Consider the following 17,172-nt stretch of genomic DNA (forward strand, 5'->3'; position numbering starts at 1 on the left):
CATCTCTGTGTCCCGCGCCTGACTCCGCCTTACCCATATCACCCCGACTCTGACACACATTTACTTTTGATACTTAAGTATATTTAAAACCAAATAGTTTTAGACTTTTACTCAAGTGGTATTTTACTGGGCGACTTTCACTTTCACTTTTTCACTTTTTAGTCATTTTCTATTACGGTATCTTTACTTTTACTCAAGTTTGACAATTGGGTACTTTTTCCACCACTGGATACTCTCTCTACTAAGAACTGACTATGTATGTCTCGTTGTCTTCTCGGAATATTCTGTCTGGCACATGAAACCCAACCGTTTCATATTCTTTTAAAGTAACCTTTCAAACGTTGTTGTTGTTATGCCTGCCACACTCAATCAGGAGCTACTTACCTTTTCCACCGGGCATGGTTTGAACACATACCTAGCTAGCTGGAAACCTGATATTGCTTGATAAATTCAGTATAACCTGTGGAACCCAGTGCCTTTGAACGCAACTCAACAAACTACGCCAAAGCCTGTTTGAACCAGTGGTTTGCATCATGTTCCTATAAGGAGCTTAGAGGGAGACCGACAAAAAACAACTGTAGGATAATTTGACAGGCCTAGACTTCAAATGGCAGCATAAAGCACATGTAAGCCTAATTCACACAAACACTCTCTGTACTGATCTGCCTGCTTTTCCCCATCCACACAGGGCAGAACACTGAGAACACAGTACACAGTCAGTCTTCTCTCTGGCTTTGGGGGACTGCTTTAGGATTAGGGCAAGGTGAGAATGGCAGTCACACGTGGGTAGATTACTGGGCGTCAGTGTGACTAAGTCTCCACTTTGACTCAGGAATGGAGGATAGTTACCTACTTCCCGTTTGGACATACAGTTGAAGTCGGAAGTATACATACACTTATGACTTGGAGTCATTCAAACTTTTCAACCACTCCACAAATTACGCGTTAATAAACTATAGTTTTGGCAAGTTGGTTAGGACATCTACTTTGTGCATGACCCAAGTAATTTTCCCAACAATTCTTTACAGACACATTATTTAACTTATAATTCACTGTATCACAACTCTTGTGGGTCAGAGGTTCACATACACTAAGTTGACTGTGCCTTTAAACAGCTTGGAAAATTCCAGAAAATGATGACATTTCTGATAGGCTAATTTGAGTCAATTGGAGGTGTACCTGTGGATGTATTTCAAGGCCTACCTTCAAACTCAGTGCCTCTTTACTTGACATCATGGGAAAATCAAAGGAAATCAGCCAAGACCTCAGAAAAAAAATTGTAGACCCCCACAAGTCTGGTTCATCATTGGGAGCAATTTCCAAATGCCCGAATGTACCACGTTCATCTGTACAAACAATAGAACGCAAGTATAAACACCATGGGACCACGCAGCCGTCATACCGCTCAGGAAGGAGACGCGTTCTGTCTCCTAGAGATGAACATACTTTAGTGTAAAAAGTGAAAATCAATCCCAGAACAACAGCAAAGGACCTTGTGAAGATGCTGGAGGAAACAGGTACGAAAGTATCTATATCCACAGTAAAACAAGTCCTATATCAACATAACCTCAAAGGCCGCTCAGCAAGGAAGAATCCCCTGCTCTAAACCCCCATAAAAAAGCAAGACTACGGTTTGAAAATGCGCATGGGGACAAAGATCGTACTTTTTGGAGAAATGTCCTCTAGTCTGATGAACCAAACAAATAGAACTGTTTAACCATGATGACCATTGTTATGTTTGGAGGAGAAAGGGGAGGCTTGCAAGCCGAAGAACACCATCCCAACCGTGAAGCACGGGGGTGGCAGCATCATGTTGTGGGGGTGCTGCAGGAGGGACTGGTGCACCTCGCAAAATAGATGGCATCATGAGGAAGGGAAAATATGTGGATATATTGAAGCAACATCTCAAGACATCAGTAAGGAACTTCAAGCTTGGTTTCAAATGGGTCTTCCAAATGGACAATGACCTCAACCATACTTCCAAAGTTGTGGCAAAATGCCTTAAGGACAACAAGTCAAGGTACTGGACTGGCCATCACAAAGCTCTGACCTCAATCCTATAGAAAATTTGTGGGCAGAACTGAAAAAGCGTGTGCGAGCAAGGGGGCCTACAAACCTGACTCAGTTACACCAGCTCTGTCAGGAGGAATGGGCCAAAATTCACCCAACTTATTGTGGGAAGCTTGTGGAAGGCTATCCAAAACGTTTGACACAAGTTAAACAATTTAAAGGCAATGCTACCGAATACTAATTGAGTGTATGTAAACTTCTGACCCACTGGGAATGTGATGAAAGAAACTAAAGCTGAAATGAATCATTCTCTCTACTATTGTTCTGACATTTCACATTCTTAAAATAAAGTGGTGATCCTAACTGACCTAAGACAGGGAATTTTTGTGGATTAAATGTAAGGTATTGTGAAAAACTGAGTTGTAGTGTATTTTGCTAAGGTGAATGTAAACTTCCCCGACTTCAACTGTAAGCTTTACATCTCAAATCTGAAGGAGCTGTTGTCATATAAATCCATGGATCTCAGTCATAGTTCTGTCCAGTACTTTTATTTAAGTTTGTGACTTTTATCCCAGTTCCTGAATTCCTGTGTGTGTGTGTGTGTGTGTGTCTTTTTTTCCAGTTTCCTGCGGTCTTTACGTAATGTCTAAGTTAGTTCAGCACGAACGAGGCTGCCTGGTCAGAAATAGGAACAGCCATTTGCCCACGAGTAGATGTGTGTCACAGCAGAGCAGAGCACAGCTTGTCGTGACTGAACTCCTGCCTCAGACCATGCCGACTGGAAACATGGGCCCTGACCCTGTTTGACAGGTTCATGTACACATATCATACCAGTGCGTCTGTGGTTTTGCTATATTTGTGTGTGAAGCTTTTTTTATACCCAGTTCATCTTTTTCATTACGCTGTGGTGTGTGTGTGTGTGTGTGTGTGTAGGTGCCAGGCTTTGGACTTCCATTTGTGCTCTATCTCTTCTCTCGGTCCCCTTCTTTCGTTCCTGTGTGTGTGTGTGTGTGTGTGTGTGCGCGTGTGTGTGTGTGCGCGTGTGTGTGCGCGTGTGTGTGTGTGTGTGTGTGTGTGTGTGTGTGTGTGTGTGCTGTCCTCTCTCTCCTGCCTTTAAGGTGGCACTTCTTCCACTCCCCTGGAGAGAAAATTAAAAAATCTATTCCCGCTGAGTGAACACCTTACAAGTGCCAACATCTCTGGAAAAGAGCCATGGCAGTTAGCAGACAGACAACAGCTGGGGGATGGGTTATGAGGAAGTGATTCAGCTCTATCAAAACTCTACTCCAAGCTGCATAATTTAGTACACTGCAGCTGGAAAACTCGACTTGTAAAACTCTTGCATTAGACTTGATGTGTTTACCCTCCCACCCATGTGCCCCATGAAATGAAGCTCTCTCCAAACACTTTTCTCTGCCCAATTTCGTGATATCCAATTGGTAGTCACAGTCTTGTCTCATCGCTGCGTCTCCCGTACGGACTCGGGAGAGGCGAAGGTCGAGAGCCGTGCATCCTCCCAAACACAACCCAACCAAGTTGCACTGCTTCTTGACACAATGCCCACTTAACCCGGGAAAACCAGCCACACAAATTGGTCGGAAGGAAACACTGTACACCTGGCGACCGTGTCAGCGTGCACTGTGCCCGGGCTCGCCACAGGAGGCGCTAGTGCACGATGGGACAAGGACATCCCTGCTGGCCGAACCCTACCCTAACCCGGACGACGCTGGGCCAATTGTGCGCCGCCACATGGGTCTCCCGGTTGCGGCCGGCTGCGACAGAGCCTGGACTCAAACTCAGAATCTCTCGTGGCACGGCACCACTCGGGAGGCACTTGACTCTTCCTCATTTCCATGTTGTAGTACTAACCCTATTAGTCCCCGTCCCCGTCCCCCCGAGTGTGTCAGTGTGTGCCAGCTTGGAGAATTCTCTGACTGCTGCTGTTATCATGTCCTGTCTCTCAGAACCACAGAGAATGGAATCTGTCGACACTCCTCACTACTAACCCAGCTATTAGATGCTGCTAGACCAAAGTGCTCTGTGCTGATCGACAGAGATGTTACTCTCTTTCTCTCGCTCGCTCGCTTGTTTGCTCCCTCTCTCTCTCTCTCTCTCTCTCTCTCTCTCTCTCTCTCTCTCTCTCTCTCACTGACAGTGCTTCTCATCAGCGAGAGTCCTACTCTAAGCCTCCTCAGGTGTTGCCTCCCTCCTCTACAAGAGCGCTCCTAGCAGAAAGACCCAGGATGACATTATATTCCCAGATTATTTTCCCTCCACTTCAGCCTGACACCCAGAGGTGTACTCAATCTACCAGCAGTCAGCAGGCTATTCTCTTCTCTCTTTCTCTCTGCCCAGAGAACACTAGAAACAAATCACCGCACAGCTTCAAAGTCAAGACAGTTGTGCTCGGATTCAATTCTAGTGACATGAAAAGAGAGTGATTTTTTGGGGGGGACTGTGTGTGTGTGTGTGTCGATTTGGTGTGTGTGTGTTACCTACTTACGCACTTAAAAAATACACAGGTATTAAAATATGTATCTTATATTGTGTTTCAGTGCTGGCCAGTTTCCGAGGGACGGTCCAGCATGGCTTGCCATTGGAGATTGGGGACACGGTGCAGCTCCTGGAGAAATGTGAAGGTAACTGATAACCTCTACTCATTTCACACCCATATAAACCATGATCCCCCCTTCGAGCTTCACAGACTCACAGATGGGCTGCTACTGCTACTTGGGCTGTATGTTTCCACATTTCCTTCCCCAGTCTGTCCCTCTAGGAGTATTGTGTTGTACATGAAATGTTAATAGAGTTTCTTCTTCTTTTTGTTGTTGTACTTGATGTGATTGTGGAGGCTTTCAGTTTGCCTCTGTTTCCTGTGCCGCAAGAGGGAGAAGCCTTTGGTTCAGTCTTCCCGCCCACATTGAGCTCAGAGTGTGTGTGTGTTTGCTTGCCTTAGACACAAAGACTGAGAGCTTGTGTGTGCTTGCTTGCGTGTGTGTGTGTGTGTGCACAGGAGAGTGTGTGTGTGCTTGCTGGTGTATTGCGAAGGAGTGTGTGAGCCTCAAGGTCAAGGCCGAGGCACTCACACTCACACACCAAGGTTAATTTTTGACATAGTTTCAGGCAGAGCAGAGCAGGCGCCCGACACACATTCCTGTTTCTACCCAGCTTACTTACACAGCATTGACGCAACCTTCCTCCCTTCTCAGAGCGGCACAATCTCACTTCCTGTTGTTGCTCAAGGCCAGACAGACAGACGACAGATCCGTCTGAGATAGCTGATGATGCATTCCAAACTCACCCAAGGAAATTATCTGACATCTAGCACACAGCCATGCATTCTCCATAGACAAACATTGGCAGTAGAATGGCCTTACTGAAGAGCTCAGTGACTTTCAATGTGGCACCGTCATAGGATGCCACCTTTCCAACAAGTCAGTTCATCAAATTTCTGCCCTGCTAGAGCTGCCCCGGTCAACTGTAAGTCCTGTTATTGCGAAGTAGAAACGTATAGGAGCAACAGTGGCTCAGCCGCAAAGTGGTAGGTCACACAAGGTCACAGATCTGGATCCCAGAATGCTATAGCGCGTAAAAATCGTCTGTCCTCGGTTGCAGCACTCACTACCATTGTTCCAAACTGCCTCTGGAAGCAACATCAGCACAAGAGCTGTTAGTCGGGAGCTTCATGAAATGGGTTTCCACGGCCGAGCAGCTGGACACAAGCCTAAGATCACCATGCGCAATGCTAAGATTCGGCTGGAGTAGTGTAAAGCTCGCCACCTTGAACTCTGGAGCAGTGGAAACGCGTTCTCTGGAGTAGAGGTCGACCGATTATGATTTTTCGACACCGATACAGATTATTGGAGGACCAGAAAAAGCCGATGCCGATTGATCGGACGATTTTTTAAATGTATTTGTAATAATGACAATTACAACAATACTGGATGAACACTTGTTTTAACTTAATATAATACATCAATAAAAATCCATTTAGCCTCAAATAAATAATGAAACATGTTCAATTTGGTTTAAATAATGCGAAAACAAAGTGTTGGAGAAGAAAGTAAAAGTGCAATATGTGCCATGTAAGAAAGCTAACGTTTAAGTTCCTTGCTCACAACATGAAAACATATGAAAGCTGGTGGTTCCTTTTAACATGAGACTTCAATATTCCAAGGTAAGAGGTTTTAGGTTGTAGTTAATATAGTATTTATATTTCTCTCGATACCATTTGTATTTCATATACCTTTGACTATTGAATGTGCTTATAGGCACTTTAGTATTATCAGTGTAACAGTATAGCTTCCGTCCCTCTCCTCGCCCCTACCTGGGCTCGAACCAGGAACACATCGACAACAGCCACCCTTGAAGCATCGTTACCCAAGGGGAACAACTACTCCAAGTCTCAGAGCGAGTGACGTTTGAAACGCTATTTGCGCATACCCCGCTAACTAGCTAGCCATTTCACATTGGTTACACCAGCCTAATCTCGGGAGTTGATAGGCTTGAAGTCATAAACAGCTCAATGCTTGAAGCACAGCGAAGAGCTGCTGGCAAAACGCACTGTTTGTATGAATGCTGTTTGAATGATTGCTTGAGCCTGCTGGTGCCTACCATCTCTCAGTCAGACTGCTCTATCAAATATTAAATCATAGACTTAATTATAACATAATAACAAACAGAAATACGAGCCTTTGGTCATTAATATGGTCGAATCCGGAAACTATCCTTTTGAAAACAAAACATTTATTATTTCAGTGAAATACGGAACCGTTCCGTATTTTATCTAACGGGTGGCATCCATAAGTCTAAATATTCCTGTTACATTGCACAACCTTCAATGTTATGTCATAATTAGTTCGCAACGAGCCAGGCGACCCAAACTGCTGCATATACCCTGACTCTGTTGCAAGAGAAGTGACACGATTTACCTAGTTAAAAGAAATTCATGTTAGCAGGCAATATTAACTAAATATGCAGGTTTAAAAATATACACTTGTGTATTGATTTTAAGAAAGGCTTTGATGTTTATGGTTAGGAATGCGCACCGCATCGATTATATGCAATGCAGGACACGCTAGATAAACTAGTAATATCATCAACCATGTGTAGTTAACTAGCGATTATGATTGATTGATTGATTGTTTTGTATAAGATAAGTTTAATGCTAGCTAGCAACTTATCTTGGCTTCTTACTGCATTCGCGTAACAGTCAGGCTCCTCGTGGAGTGCAATGAGAGGCAGGTGGTTAGAGCATTGGACTAGTTAACTGTAAGGTTCCCCGTGCTGACAAGGTAAAAATCTGTTGTTCTGCCCCTGAACAAAGCAGTTAACCCACCGTTCCTAGGCCGTCATTGAAAATAAGAATGTGTTCTTAACTGACTTGCCTAGTTAAATAAAGGTGTAAAAAAATATATTATTTTAATTCGGCCAAATCGGCTAGGCCCCTTAGTTCCAGTGTAGGGAAATCTTCATGCTACAGCATACAATGACATTCGAAACAATTCTGTGCTTCCAACTTTGTGGCAACAGTTTGGGGAAGTCCCTTTCCTGTTTCAACATGACAATGCCCCCGTGCACAAAGCAAGGTCCATACAGAAATGGTTTGTCGAGATCGGTGTAGAAGAACTTGACTGGCCTACACAGAGCCCTGACCTCAACCCCATCAAACACGTTTAGGATGAATTGGAACGCTGACAGCGAGCCAGTACTAATCACACAATATCAGTGTCCAACCTCACTAATGCTCTTGTGGCTGAATGGAAGCAAGTCCCCGCAGCAATGTTCCAAAGTCTAGTGGAAAGCCTTCCCAGAAGAGTGGAGGCTGTTATAGCAGCAAAAAGGGGACCAACTCCATATTAATGCCCAAGAGTTTGGAATGAGATGTTTGACGAGCAGGTGTCCACATACCTTTGGTCATGTAGTGTATGTGTTCGGTTTGGATGAAGGGAAGAAATAAAATATGTACCATTCCACACAACTCAAAGGCAAGACAGGGTGAAGGCAAGACAGGGTAAGACAGGGTATCTATTCTGTACTAGAGAGGAGATAAGTTACTATAAAAAGGGCTTCTGCCAGTGCAGTGTCATCAAGTTGCTACTGTAGGGGATAGGTAACATATGACCGCTTCTTCTCTGACACTCTGGCCAATCAAAAACTAGAAAGAGTTCTAAAGAAAATGCCTAGCCGAGGTCCTTCAGGAGGCAAGACTACAAGTCAGTGGCAGCAGTGAGGCTCATTCTCACCTTGTCTCTAACACTCTCACCTCTAGCAATGTCACAGACAGGTGTTGGACCAAGGAGCACATTATGACCTTAGGTTACTAGTACTACTGACACTCCCTGGTACTACTTACAGTCCCTGGTGCTACTGACACTCCCCAGTGCTACTTACAGTCCCTGGTGCTACTGACACCCCCCGGTGCTACTTACAGTCCCTGGTGCTACTGACACCCCCCGGTGCTACTTACAGTCCCTGGTGCTACTGACACCCCCCGGTGCTACTTACAGTCCCTGGTGCTACTTACAGTCCCCGGTTCTACTTACAGTCCCCGGTGCTACTTACAGTCCCTAGTGCTACTTACACTCCCCGGTGCTACTTACACTCCCCGGTGCTACTTACAGTCCTTGGTGCGACTGACACCGCCTGGCTCACCAGCCTGGCCGGTGGCCACAACAAATACTGTAACACCGTACCTGGTAGGCTGCAGTAAACAGTGCAGTGACAGATACGGCCTCCCGTGATGAAGTGTTCCAGCTGGGCGTTTTGTTTTACAGCTCGGCAGCTCTACGACTGGTGTGGTCGGAGCTGAAGTGGCGATGCTTCAGTAACCCGGGGCCTCTGTCCCAAATGGCAACCTATAGCCCATAGGGCTAAAGTAGTGCACTATAGGGACTAGGGTGCCATTTGAGACACAACCCCAGTCATTTGTTTGGCAGTGATAGGCAGACATTACTTAACCAGACAGGTTTTTCTCTCCTACTCTCCACCCCCATATCAGATGCTGTAGAGATGGAATGAAATTGATTATTTGGTGGTTGACATTTTAACTGAGAGCGCAGAAGAGCCAATCTACAGAATCATAATAGGGCTGCTATCTATTAGTTCAGTGGACACACACACACAATTTGATAGAAGGAAAGATAGCGGATCTGAAAGTCACGGTGACACAATGAAAATGTGATTTTTTTTGTTGTTGTCTCCTCAGGCTGGTACAGAGGGTTCGTCCATAAGAATCCAAATGCCAAGGTGGGTGAGACTCTTTTGTGTGTTATTGAGGCTGTCAGTGCAGCTGCTCTTTTCAGATTCAGAAATATCAGCTCTCTGCTTGGTTCTGAGGGCTGTGCAGCAAGCAGGTCAATATGGAGAGGCTCATAGTTTAATAATGTCATGTTGACACATGCACACACACACATACACACATTTAATTTGTATTGATTATATGCATCATTTACACTCGCTAACCGAATGTGTTAATGGTAGTGCAGTTTAATGATACAGTTAGAATGACATTCCCCATTCATTAGCTTGTTTATTCTCTCCCCTCAGGGTATTTTCCCATGCACTTACATTCACTTGAAGAACGCCCATATCAAGAACAAAGGGTAAGTAATGAGTGCATTGTGTGTGTCTGTTTCCGTGTGTGTGTGTGTGTGCGCGTGTGTGTGTGTCTGTTTCAGTGTGTGTGTGTGTGTGTGCATGTGTGTGTGTCTGTTTCAGTGTGTGTCTGTTTCAGTGTGTGTGTCTGTTTCAGTGTGTGTGTCTGTTTCAGTGTGTGTGTCTGTTTCAGTGTGTGTGTGTTTCTGAGAAGGCAAACAGCCTTATTAGATCAGCCAGTCTGGAAGGTGAGGGAAGTTTGTGTAATTTCTGTGGAAAGAAAACGTTAGATAAAGATTAGATTAACGTCATATTAACAGAACAGAGGTTGAGTGCTTCTTCTACCAGCCTCTCATAATGACACTGCATTATTATCTGTGTGTGTGTGTGTGTAGGAGGGGGGTGTAATACTGTTGTAATTTGATGTCCTTTTCTCTTTCTCTCTCTCTGACCCACAGGCAGTTTGAGACTGTCATCCCAACAGAGGACTCTGTTATCACTGAGATGACAACCACCCTGAGAGACTGGGGGGCCATGTGGAAACGGCTCTACGTGGTAAAGACTGTTCAACACACACATGTAGGAATGCATGCAGGAATTCGCACAGACTTGCATGAATTTACACATAAACACATGCATGCAAACACGCACGCACGCATGTATGTGCATGTCCCTGTGTGTACCACACACCTGCAGAGAGGAGAATAGACCTGGGAATACCTTTCAACTACTGGGCAATGTGTTTCCCCTGCAGCAAACAGTGGAAGCTTTTTTTCTGCTTATTAATTACTAATCTTGCTTGTGTTTGTGTCCCTAATAACTATATGTGCATGTTAGACAGAAAGCATTTATTTGTGATTTTTTTTTATTGAAGGCTGACTTTCTGGACCCAATTTTTTTACTCTGAAATCTCTCGCTCTCGCTCTTGCTCTCTCTCTCTCTCTCTTGCTCTCTCTCTCTTGCTCTCTCTCTGTAGAAGAATGAGGGGGATCTGTTCCATCGGTTGTGGCACGTGATGAATGAGATCCTGGACCTGAGGAGACAGGTTCTGGTTGGTCACCTCACCAACGACCGCATGAAAGACGTCAAACAGCACATCACTGCCAGGTTGGACTGGGGAAACGAGTGAGTAGTGGAGAGAGAGAAACATTCCTGCCTCCCCAGTCCCCCAGTCCCTCTGTCTTTGAATGTCACACTCCCTCCCCAGGCACATGCTGTGCTCAATCGGTTTCCGTTCCCCTTCAAACAGACACACCACACGTTCAAACAGACACACACACACTTTTCATTTTGTATCAAACAGACACACACAAACACTTTCCACTGTGCCTCTATCTCCCGGGCATAAGGGATAAAACGACACAAACGACAGATGGCTCCTCCTGCCTCTCCTTGTCTTATACCATCCCATGCTTTGAAAGACTTATCTAATCTATCCCTGGGAGATTGGAGAGCGTGTGTGTGGGTACCCATCTACGCCTCTATGTCCTTGTGAGACATAGCAGACTTGCAGTTCTGTCAAGTGTGTCCTTTCTGAATGGTTTGATGCACTGTCCTGTGTGTGTGTGTGTGTGTTCCAGACAACTGAGTTTGGACCTGGTACCCCGCAGGGAGTTCAGTATGGTGGACCCAGATGAGATCAGCGTCACAGAACTCTTCAAACTGGTGAGTTATATGCCCAATACCAGGAACAATTGTCTGAACACTGTTCTGTTGTTACTCTGTATTTCCCATTGTTAGGTTTTAAATGAACCGAGTAAAAACTCACGGACGATTAGTAAAGCTCAAACCAAAGTTTATTCACCCAAAGGCCCAGACAGCTGAACTGACAGACATGTTTCCACCAGCACAGGTATTTAACCTTTCCTCCTCTGCTGAGTCTCCTTTACACATCTAAACATCCAATACAACTCTGTTGCTCGACAAAACTTTAGTGATATCTGTTTTTCCTCACTTCGTCTGACCTGACCTCTGCCCAAATTCCTCACTTCTCACGGCTGTCATGTTGACTTGTACCTGACTGCGGCCATTCTCCTTCCCGTAGGATCCCTGATGTCTAACAATAACATATTCTGACAGAATGTAAAAACGTTACACATTCCCCTCCCTCAGTGACATGAATGAGGATACTTCATATTTTCAAGTTTAGAAGTCAGAACCCATCACTATCCTCACCAATCCACTGTCCTACTATACCTTTCTCTAGCATTAGCCACATAGCCCTTGTGACTGCTGAGTGCGTGGCAGTATTCTTTCTGCGATTCAGGTGTGTCTTTTACTCTTTAAGGCTGAATAAAGGCACATGAGTCTCCCTTCGCCTTTCCCTTCCTCACTCTTCCTCCCCAGGCAGCGCTTTCCTGCACAGCCCCACCCCACTTCTGTCTCCCACCCCGTAACCATAGCAACCACACACCCCTGCCTGATGCTCCTATCCTGATGTGAGATGGCTTTTCTTTTCCCACACAATGTAATTGAGGCACTTAATCCTTTTTTGATAAACAAAGAAGGTACATGGGGATGAGAAAGAGGGGAGTGGGGGGGATGAGAGAAATAAAAGCCTAATGCATCTCCATTACAGCGTGTAGGATGTGGAACATTACAGTAATTCCTTAGTAACTGAGACGGAAGATACAAAGGGGGAAGAACTAAACAATTACTGTTGTCGTCATGGACGCAAAACAATAATAACATCACCATCATCATCACAACAGCAGCAGAGAACCCGTTTCATTTGTTTGGTGACAAAGGCAGATCGTTATTTGTGTCCCTCCGCATTGTGTGGCTTTATTAAGTTGCAGATAGGGCTGTTGCGGTGACTGCATTACCGCGACACCGGCAGACATGAGTCAGGACTGCAGTCAAATTCTATGTGACCGTTGTGTCTCGGTAATCACCTCTTATGCACTCTGGACATGTGTTAGTAGCACCCAACTCTATAATGATCATCAGGTCGCTAATGGCCGGGTACTCAGGACTCTATTGTCCCTCTAACCACTCTGACATCAATGCAAAAATCACATCAAAATACATGAAAACAGTATCGTGCTTTTACAACTCACCTCACTGTGATGATCAATTTGAAGAAAGATGTTCAACAGCAGGTTAAAACTGAGTGTAAAATATGGTCATTGTGGATGTTGTTTCAAAGCCTAGCACAACGAAATGGAAAGTTCTTTCTATGGTGATGATTCATTCAAAACATCCATATGCGTATTAGAGCTTATGCGTAAGGCCTATATATGAGTCCACCCCCCCCCCCAAAAAAAAAAAACAGATTTAAGATATATTTGGTACATAATTTCAGAGATACCCTACATTATATTGAATTTGTATTTGAGTTTGAATAGCCTAGTAATAGGGCGCTTTTTATATTTTCATAATGAATAGGCTAATGCATTACCTTAAGCTACAGAATATCTCACCACCGCGTTTCCATCTCCTCCCCTCTCTCCTTTCTTCAGCGCCCAGAGAGAGGAGCTGTCAACAGTTTAATGAAATACAAAAGTATGTGGACACCCATTCAAATGAGTGGATTTGGCTATTTCAGCCAAATCGAGCACACAGCCATGCAATCTCCATAGACAAATATTACTGTAGAGCTCAGTGACGTTCAACATTGCACCGTCATAGGACGCCACCTTTCCAATAAGTAAGTTTGTAACATTTCTGACCTGCTAGAGCTGCCTCTGTGTTATTGTGAAGTTGAAACATCTAGGAGCAACAACGGCTTAGCCACAATTTGGTAGGCCACACAAGCTCACAGAACGGTACAGCCGAGTGCTGAAGCAAGTAGCGCATAAAAATCGTGTGGCCTCGGTTGCAACACTCACTACCGAGTTCCAACCTGCCTCTGGAAACAACGTCAGCACAAGAACCATGGCCGAGCAGCTGCACACAAGCTTTAGATCACCATGCGCAACGCCAAGCCGACGCTAGAGTGGTGTAAAGCTTGGACTCTGGAGCAGTGGAAACACGTTCTCTGACAGTCCGATGGACTAATCTGGTTTTGGCAGATGCCAGGAGATGCTACCTGCCAAATGTAAAGTTTGGTGGAGGAGGAATTATGGTCTGGGGCCCTTTTCCATGGTTTAGGCTCCTTAGTTCCAGGGAAGGGAAATCTTAATGCCGACAATGACATTCTAGATGATTCTGTACTTCCAACTTTGTGGCAACAGTTTGGGGAAGGCCCTTTCCTGTTTCAGCATGACAAAGCCCCCGTGCACAAAGCAAGGCCCATACAGAAATGAGCTTGGTGTGTAAAAACTTAACTGGCCTGCATAGAGCCCTGACCTCAACCCTGACCTGTTTTGTTGGGAACACCTTTGGGATGAATTGGAACGCCGACTGCAAGCCAGGCCTAATTGCCCAACATCACTGCTCAACTTGCTGAATGGAATGATGAGCAGGTATCCACATACTTTTGTTCATTTTTTGTATGTTTCGTTGGGAAAACATTTTACTATTGATGTTCCTGAACAGATTTCACTTGATTTCCCAAATTAAGCACTGGGTAGCTGCAGGAACAGGGTTGGAGAGGCCATGGTATACATGGGACGAACCAGCGGGAAAGTGGCCTCCATTCGCTATTCGAGTGCATATGGTCTTTTCCCTCTTTTCCTGCCCATATGATAACGGGCCATATCTAAATCTAAACAAATTTGACATATTAATAAAGACAATATTAAATTGAGAATAGTCTGATGGGTGAAATAATGATCTCTTGATTAGAGCTGGAGAGAATAATGTGTGGTCTGAGGTAAGGAACAGAGTGCAAGATGTTTATGTGACTTTCTCAAATCGTCAACAGTCTATAGTCGTATCATGCAGCCCATACATCTTTTGATTTCTAAGGAACTCTAAGGTTGGTATCATTCACAATTAAAGTTGTCAAGCACCTCTAAATCTAGCATATAGGACCTGTTTCAAATTCACCTTTACCACTCAACATAGCTACTTCGTATGTGCACTCTAACTCCGGAATGGGAAAAATATCATTTCTATGTTACTCAGCTAAGTTCAATTATAATCTTCTTACTATAAAATCATATAATATAAAATAATGGCATGGGACTTATACGCTTGTCTTGTCAGCTAAATGAACAAGCCTACAGCCTATGGCACGAAGCATTGTCAGATAACAAACAGTAGGCCAACATATTCCAATCTTCTAAATTCACTTTCTTCATGTCATAATGTTTCTCTAGACCTGCCTAAAATAAATAATGGATGTATTGTGATGGTGTATATTCAATTGATTTATTATATATGTTTTTACTGTAGATGATCCAAAGGGCGCACGCATCAGCAGCTTGTGTGTGTGTGTGTGGATGCCTGGAGATGCTTATGATCGTGTTTATGTTAATTAACGGCCAATTACCGTGAGAACGGCAGTGTTTTGCGTGACAATAACCGGCAGACAAAATTACATGACAGCCACAAACAAACATAATTTGTTCAAATCAAATCAAATTGTATTTGTCACATGCACATGTTTAGCAGATGTTATTGCGGGTGTAGCGAAATGCTTGTGCTTCTAGTTCCAACAGTGCAGCAATAGCTAACAAGTAATATATAACAATTTCACAACAAATGCCTAATACACACAAATCTAAGCAAAGGAATGGAATTAAGAATATATAAATATGTGGAGTGGCATAGACTAAGATACAATAGATGTTATAGAATACAGTATATACATATGAGATGAGTAATGCAAGATATGTAAACATTATTAAAGTGTCATTGTTAAAGTGATTAGTGTTCCATTTATTAAAGTGGCCAATGATTTCAAGTCTGTATGTAGGCAGCAGCCTCTCTCTGCTAGTGATGGCTATTCAACAGTCTGATGGCCTTGAGATAGAAGCTGTTTTTCAGTCTCTCGGGCCTCTGCTTTGATGCACCTATACTAACCTCGCCTTCTGGATGATAGCGGGGTGAAAAGGCAGTGGCTTGGGGATTTGTTGTCCTTTTTGGCCTTCCTGTGACATTGGTTGCTGTAGGTGTCCTGGATGGCAGATAGTTTGCCCCCGGTGATGCGTTGTGCAGACCACCGTCTGGAGAGTACTGCGGTTGTGGGCGGTGTAGTTGCTGTACCACGCAGTGATACAGCCCGACAGGATGCTCTCAATTTTGCATCTGTAAAAGTTTGTGAGGGTTTTAGGTGACAAGCCAAATATATGGTTCAGTGTAAACTGTTATATATTATTATTAACAAACCTATATGTAAAGTTGCAACCGATTTCTGTCAACATTAAACTTACTTTTATCCTTTTGTTAAACCTAATAAATAACTATAAGTCGCCTCTTCACTCTTGATGTTGAGACTGGTGTTTTGTGGGTACTATTTAGTGAAGCTGCCAGTTGAGGACTTCTGAGGCATCTGTTTCTCAAACTACACTCCAATTTACTTATCCTCTTGCTCAGTTGTTCACCGGGGCCTCCCAATCCTCTTTCTATTCTGTTAGAGACAGTTTGCGCTGTTCTGTGAAGGGAGTAGTACACAGCGTTGTACGAGATCTTCAGTTTCTTTGCAATTTCTCGCGTGGAATTCCTCAGAACAAGAATAGACTGATGAGTTTCAGAAGAAAGTTCTGTTTCTAGCCATTTTGAGCCTGTAATTGAACACACAAATTCTGATGCTCCAGATACTCAACTGGTCTAAAGAAGGCCAGTTTTATTGTTTCTTTAATCAGAATAACAGTTTTCAGCTGTGCTAACATCATTGCAAAAGGGTTTTCTAATGATAAATTTGGATTAGTTAACACAACGTATCATTGGAACACAGGAGTTATGATTTCTGATAATGGGCCTCTGTACGCCTATGTAGATGTTCCACAAAAAATAATCAGTTTCCAGCTACAATAGTCATTTACAACATTAACAAAGTCTACACTGTATTTCTGATCAATGTGGTGTTACTTTAATGGACAAAAAATGTGTTTTTCTTTCAAAAACAAGGACATTTCTAACTGACCCCAAACTTTTGAACGGTAGTTTGTGTATGTATGTATGTATGTATGTATGTATGTGTGTGTGTGTGTATGTGTGTGTGTGTGTATATATATTTATTTATTTATTTTATTTATTTATTTGTTTATTTATTTATTTATATATGTAAATATAAATATAAATATATATATATTTTTTTATATATATATATATTTTTTTATATATATATATATATATATAACCCATTTTGTACCAAGTACATTTTTTATTTTTACCTATCCACATTTCTTCAATTAGGTTACAAGGAATTAAATACATTTCCTGTACATTTCAAAATATTAAGTTGTTTGCATAACATGAAATAAAGACTGCAAACCCTTTCTTTACCTAAGACTTTCACATTAACTGGTTACAATATTGTAACCAAATGGTGACCAGCTCTTTAATATCACATTACTTACGCAGATATTATTTCAAAATCCTGTACAGTCATTCTGAAAAGTACTTTTTCCTCTCATGGCTAACTACCAGGAGGAGCTTATATTCATGAGCTCACCTTGAGTGACAGCTCTTTGAAACGCCTATGCCAAGCAACTAGGATGCAGTGTTGCAGTAAAA

At 43.4% G+C, this 17,172-nt stretch overlaps 1 protein-coding gene across 6 annotated transcripts in view; it reads left to right on the plus strand.

Moving 5' to 3' along the window:
* Positions 1-17,172, plus strand: part of LOC112215044 (dedicator of cytokinesis protein 4-like) — a 143,209-nt gene that overhangs the window by 33,695 nt on the left and 92,342 nt on the right. For 4 of the 6 annotated variants that reach the window (XM_042298076.1, XM_042298080.1, XM_042298079.1 and 1 more), the window contains exons 2-7: positions 4,566-4,649; positions 9,218-9,258; positions 9,559-9,614; positions 10,065-10,185; positions 10,583-10,731; positions 11,187-11,271. In XM_042298076.1, the coding sequence (XP_042154010.1) occupies positions 4,566-4,649; positions 9,218-9,258; positions 9,559-9,614; positions 10,065-10,185; positions 10,583-10,731; positions 11,187-11,271 (536 nt within the window). The remainder of the gene's footprint in view (positions 1-4,565; positions 4,650-9,217; positions 9,259-9,558; positions 9,615-10,064; positions 10,186-10,582; positions 10,732-11,186; positions 11,272-17,172) is intronic. The other 2 variants (XM_042298078.1, XM_042298081.1) reach the window with 1 other exon arrangement.

Source organism: Oncorhynchus tshawytscha, linkage group LG15 (assembly GCF_018296145.1).
Source record: "Oncorhynchus tshawytscha isolate Ot180627B linkage group LG15, Otsh_v2.0, whole genome shotgun sequence".
NCBI classification, from domain to species: domain Eukaryota; kingdom Metazoa; phylum Chordata; class Actinopteri; order Salmoniformes; family Salmonidae; genus Oncorhynchus; species Oncorhynchus tshawytscha.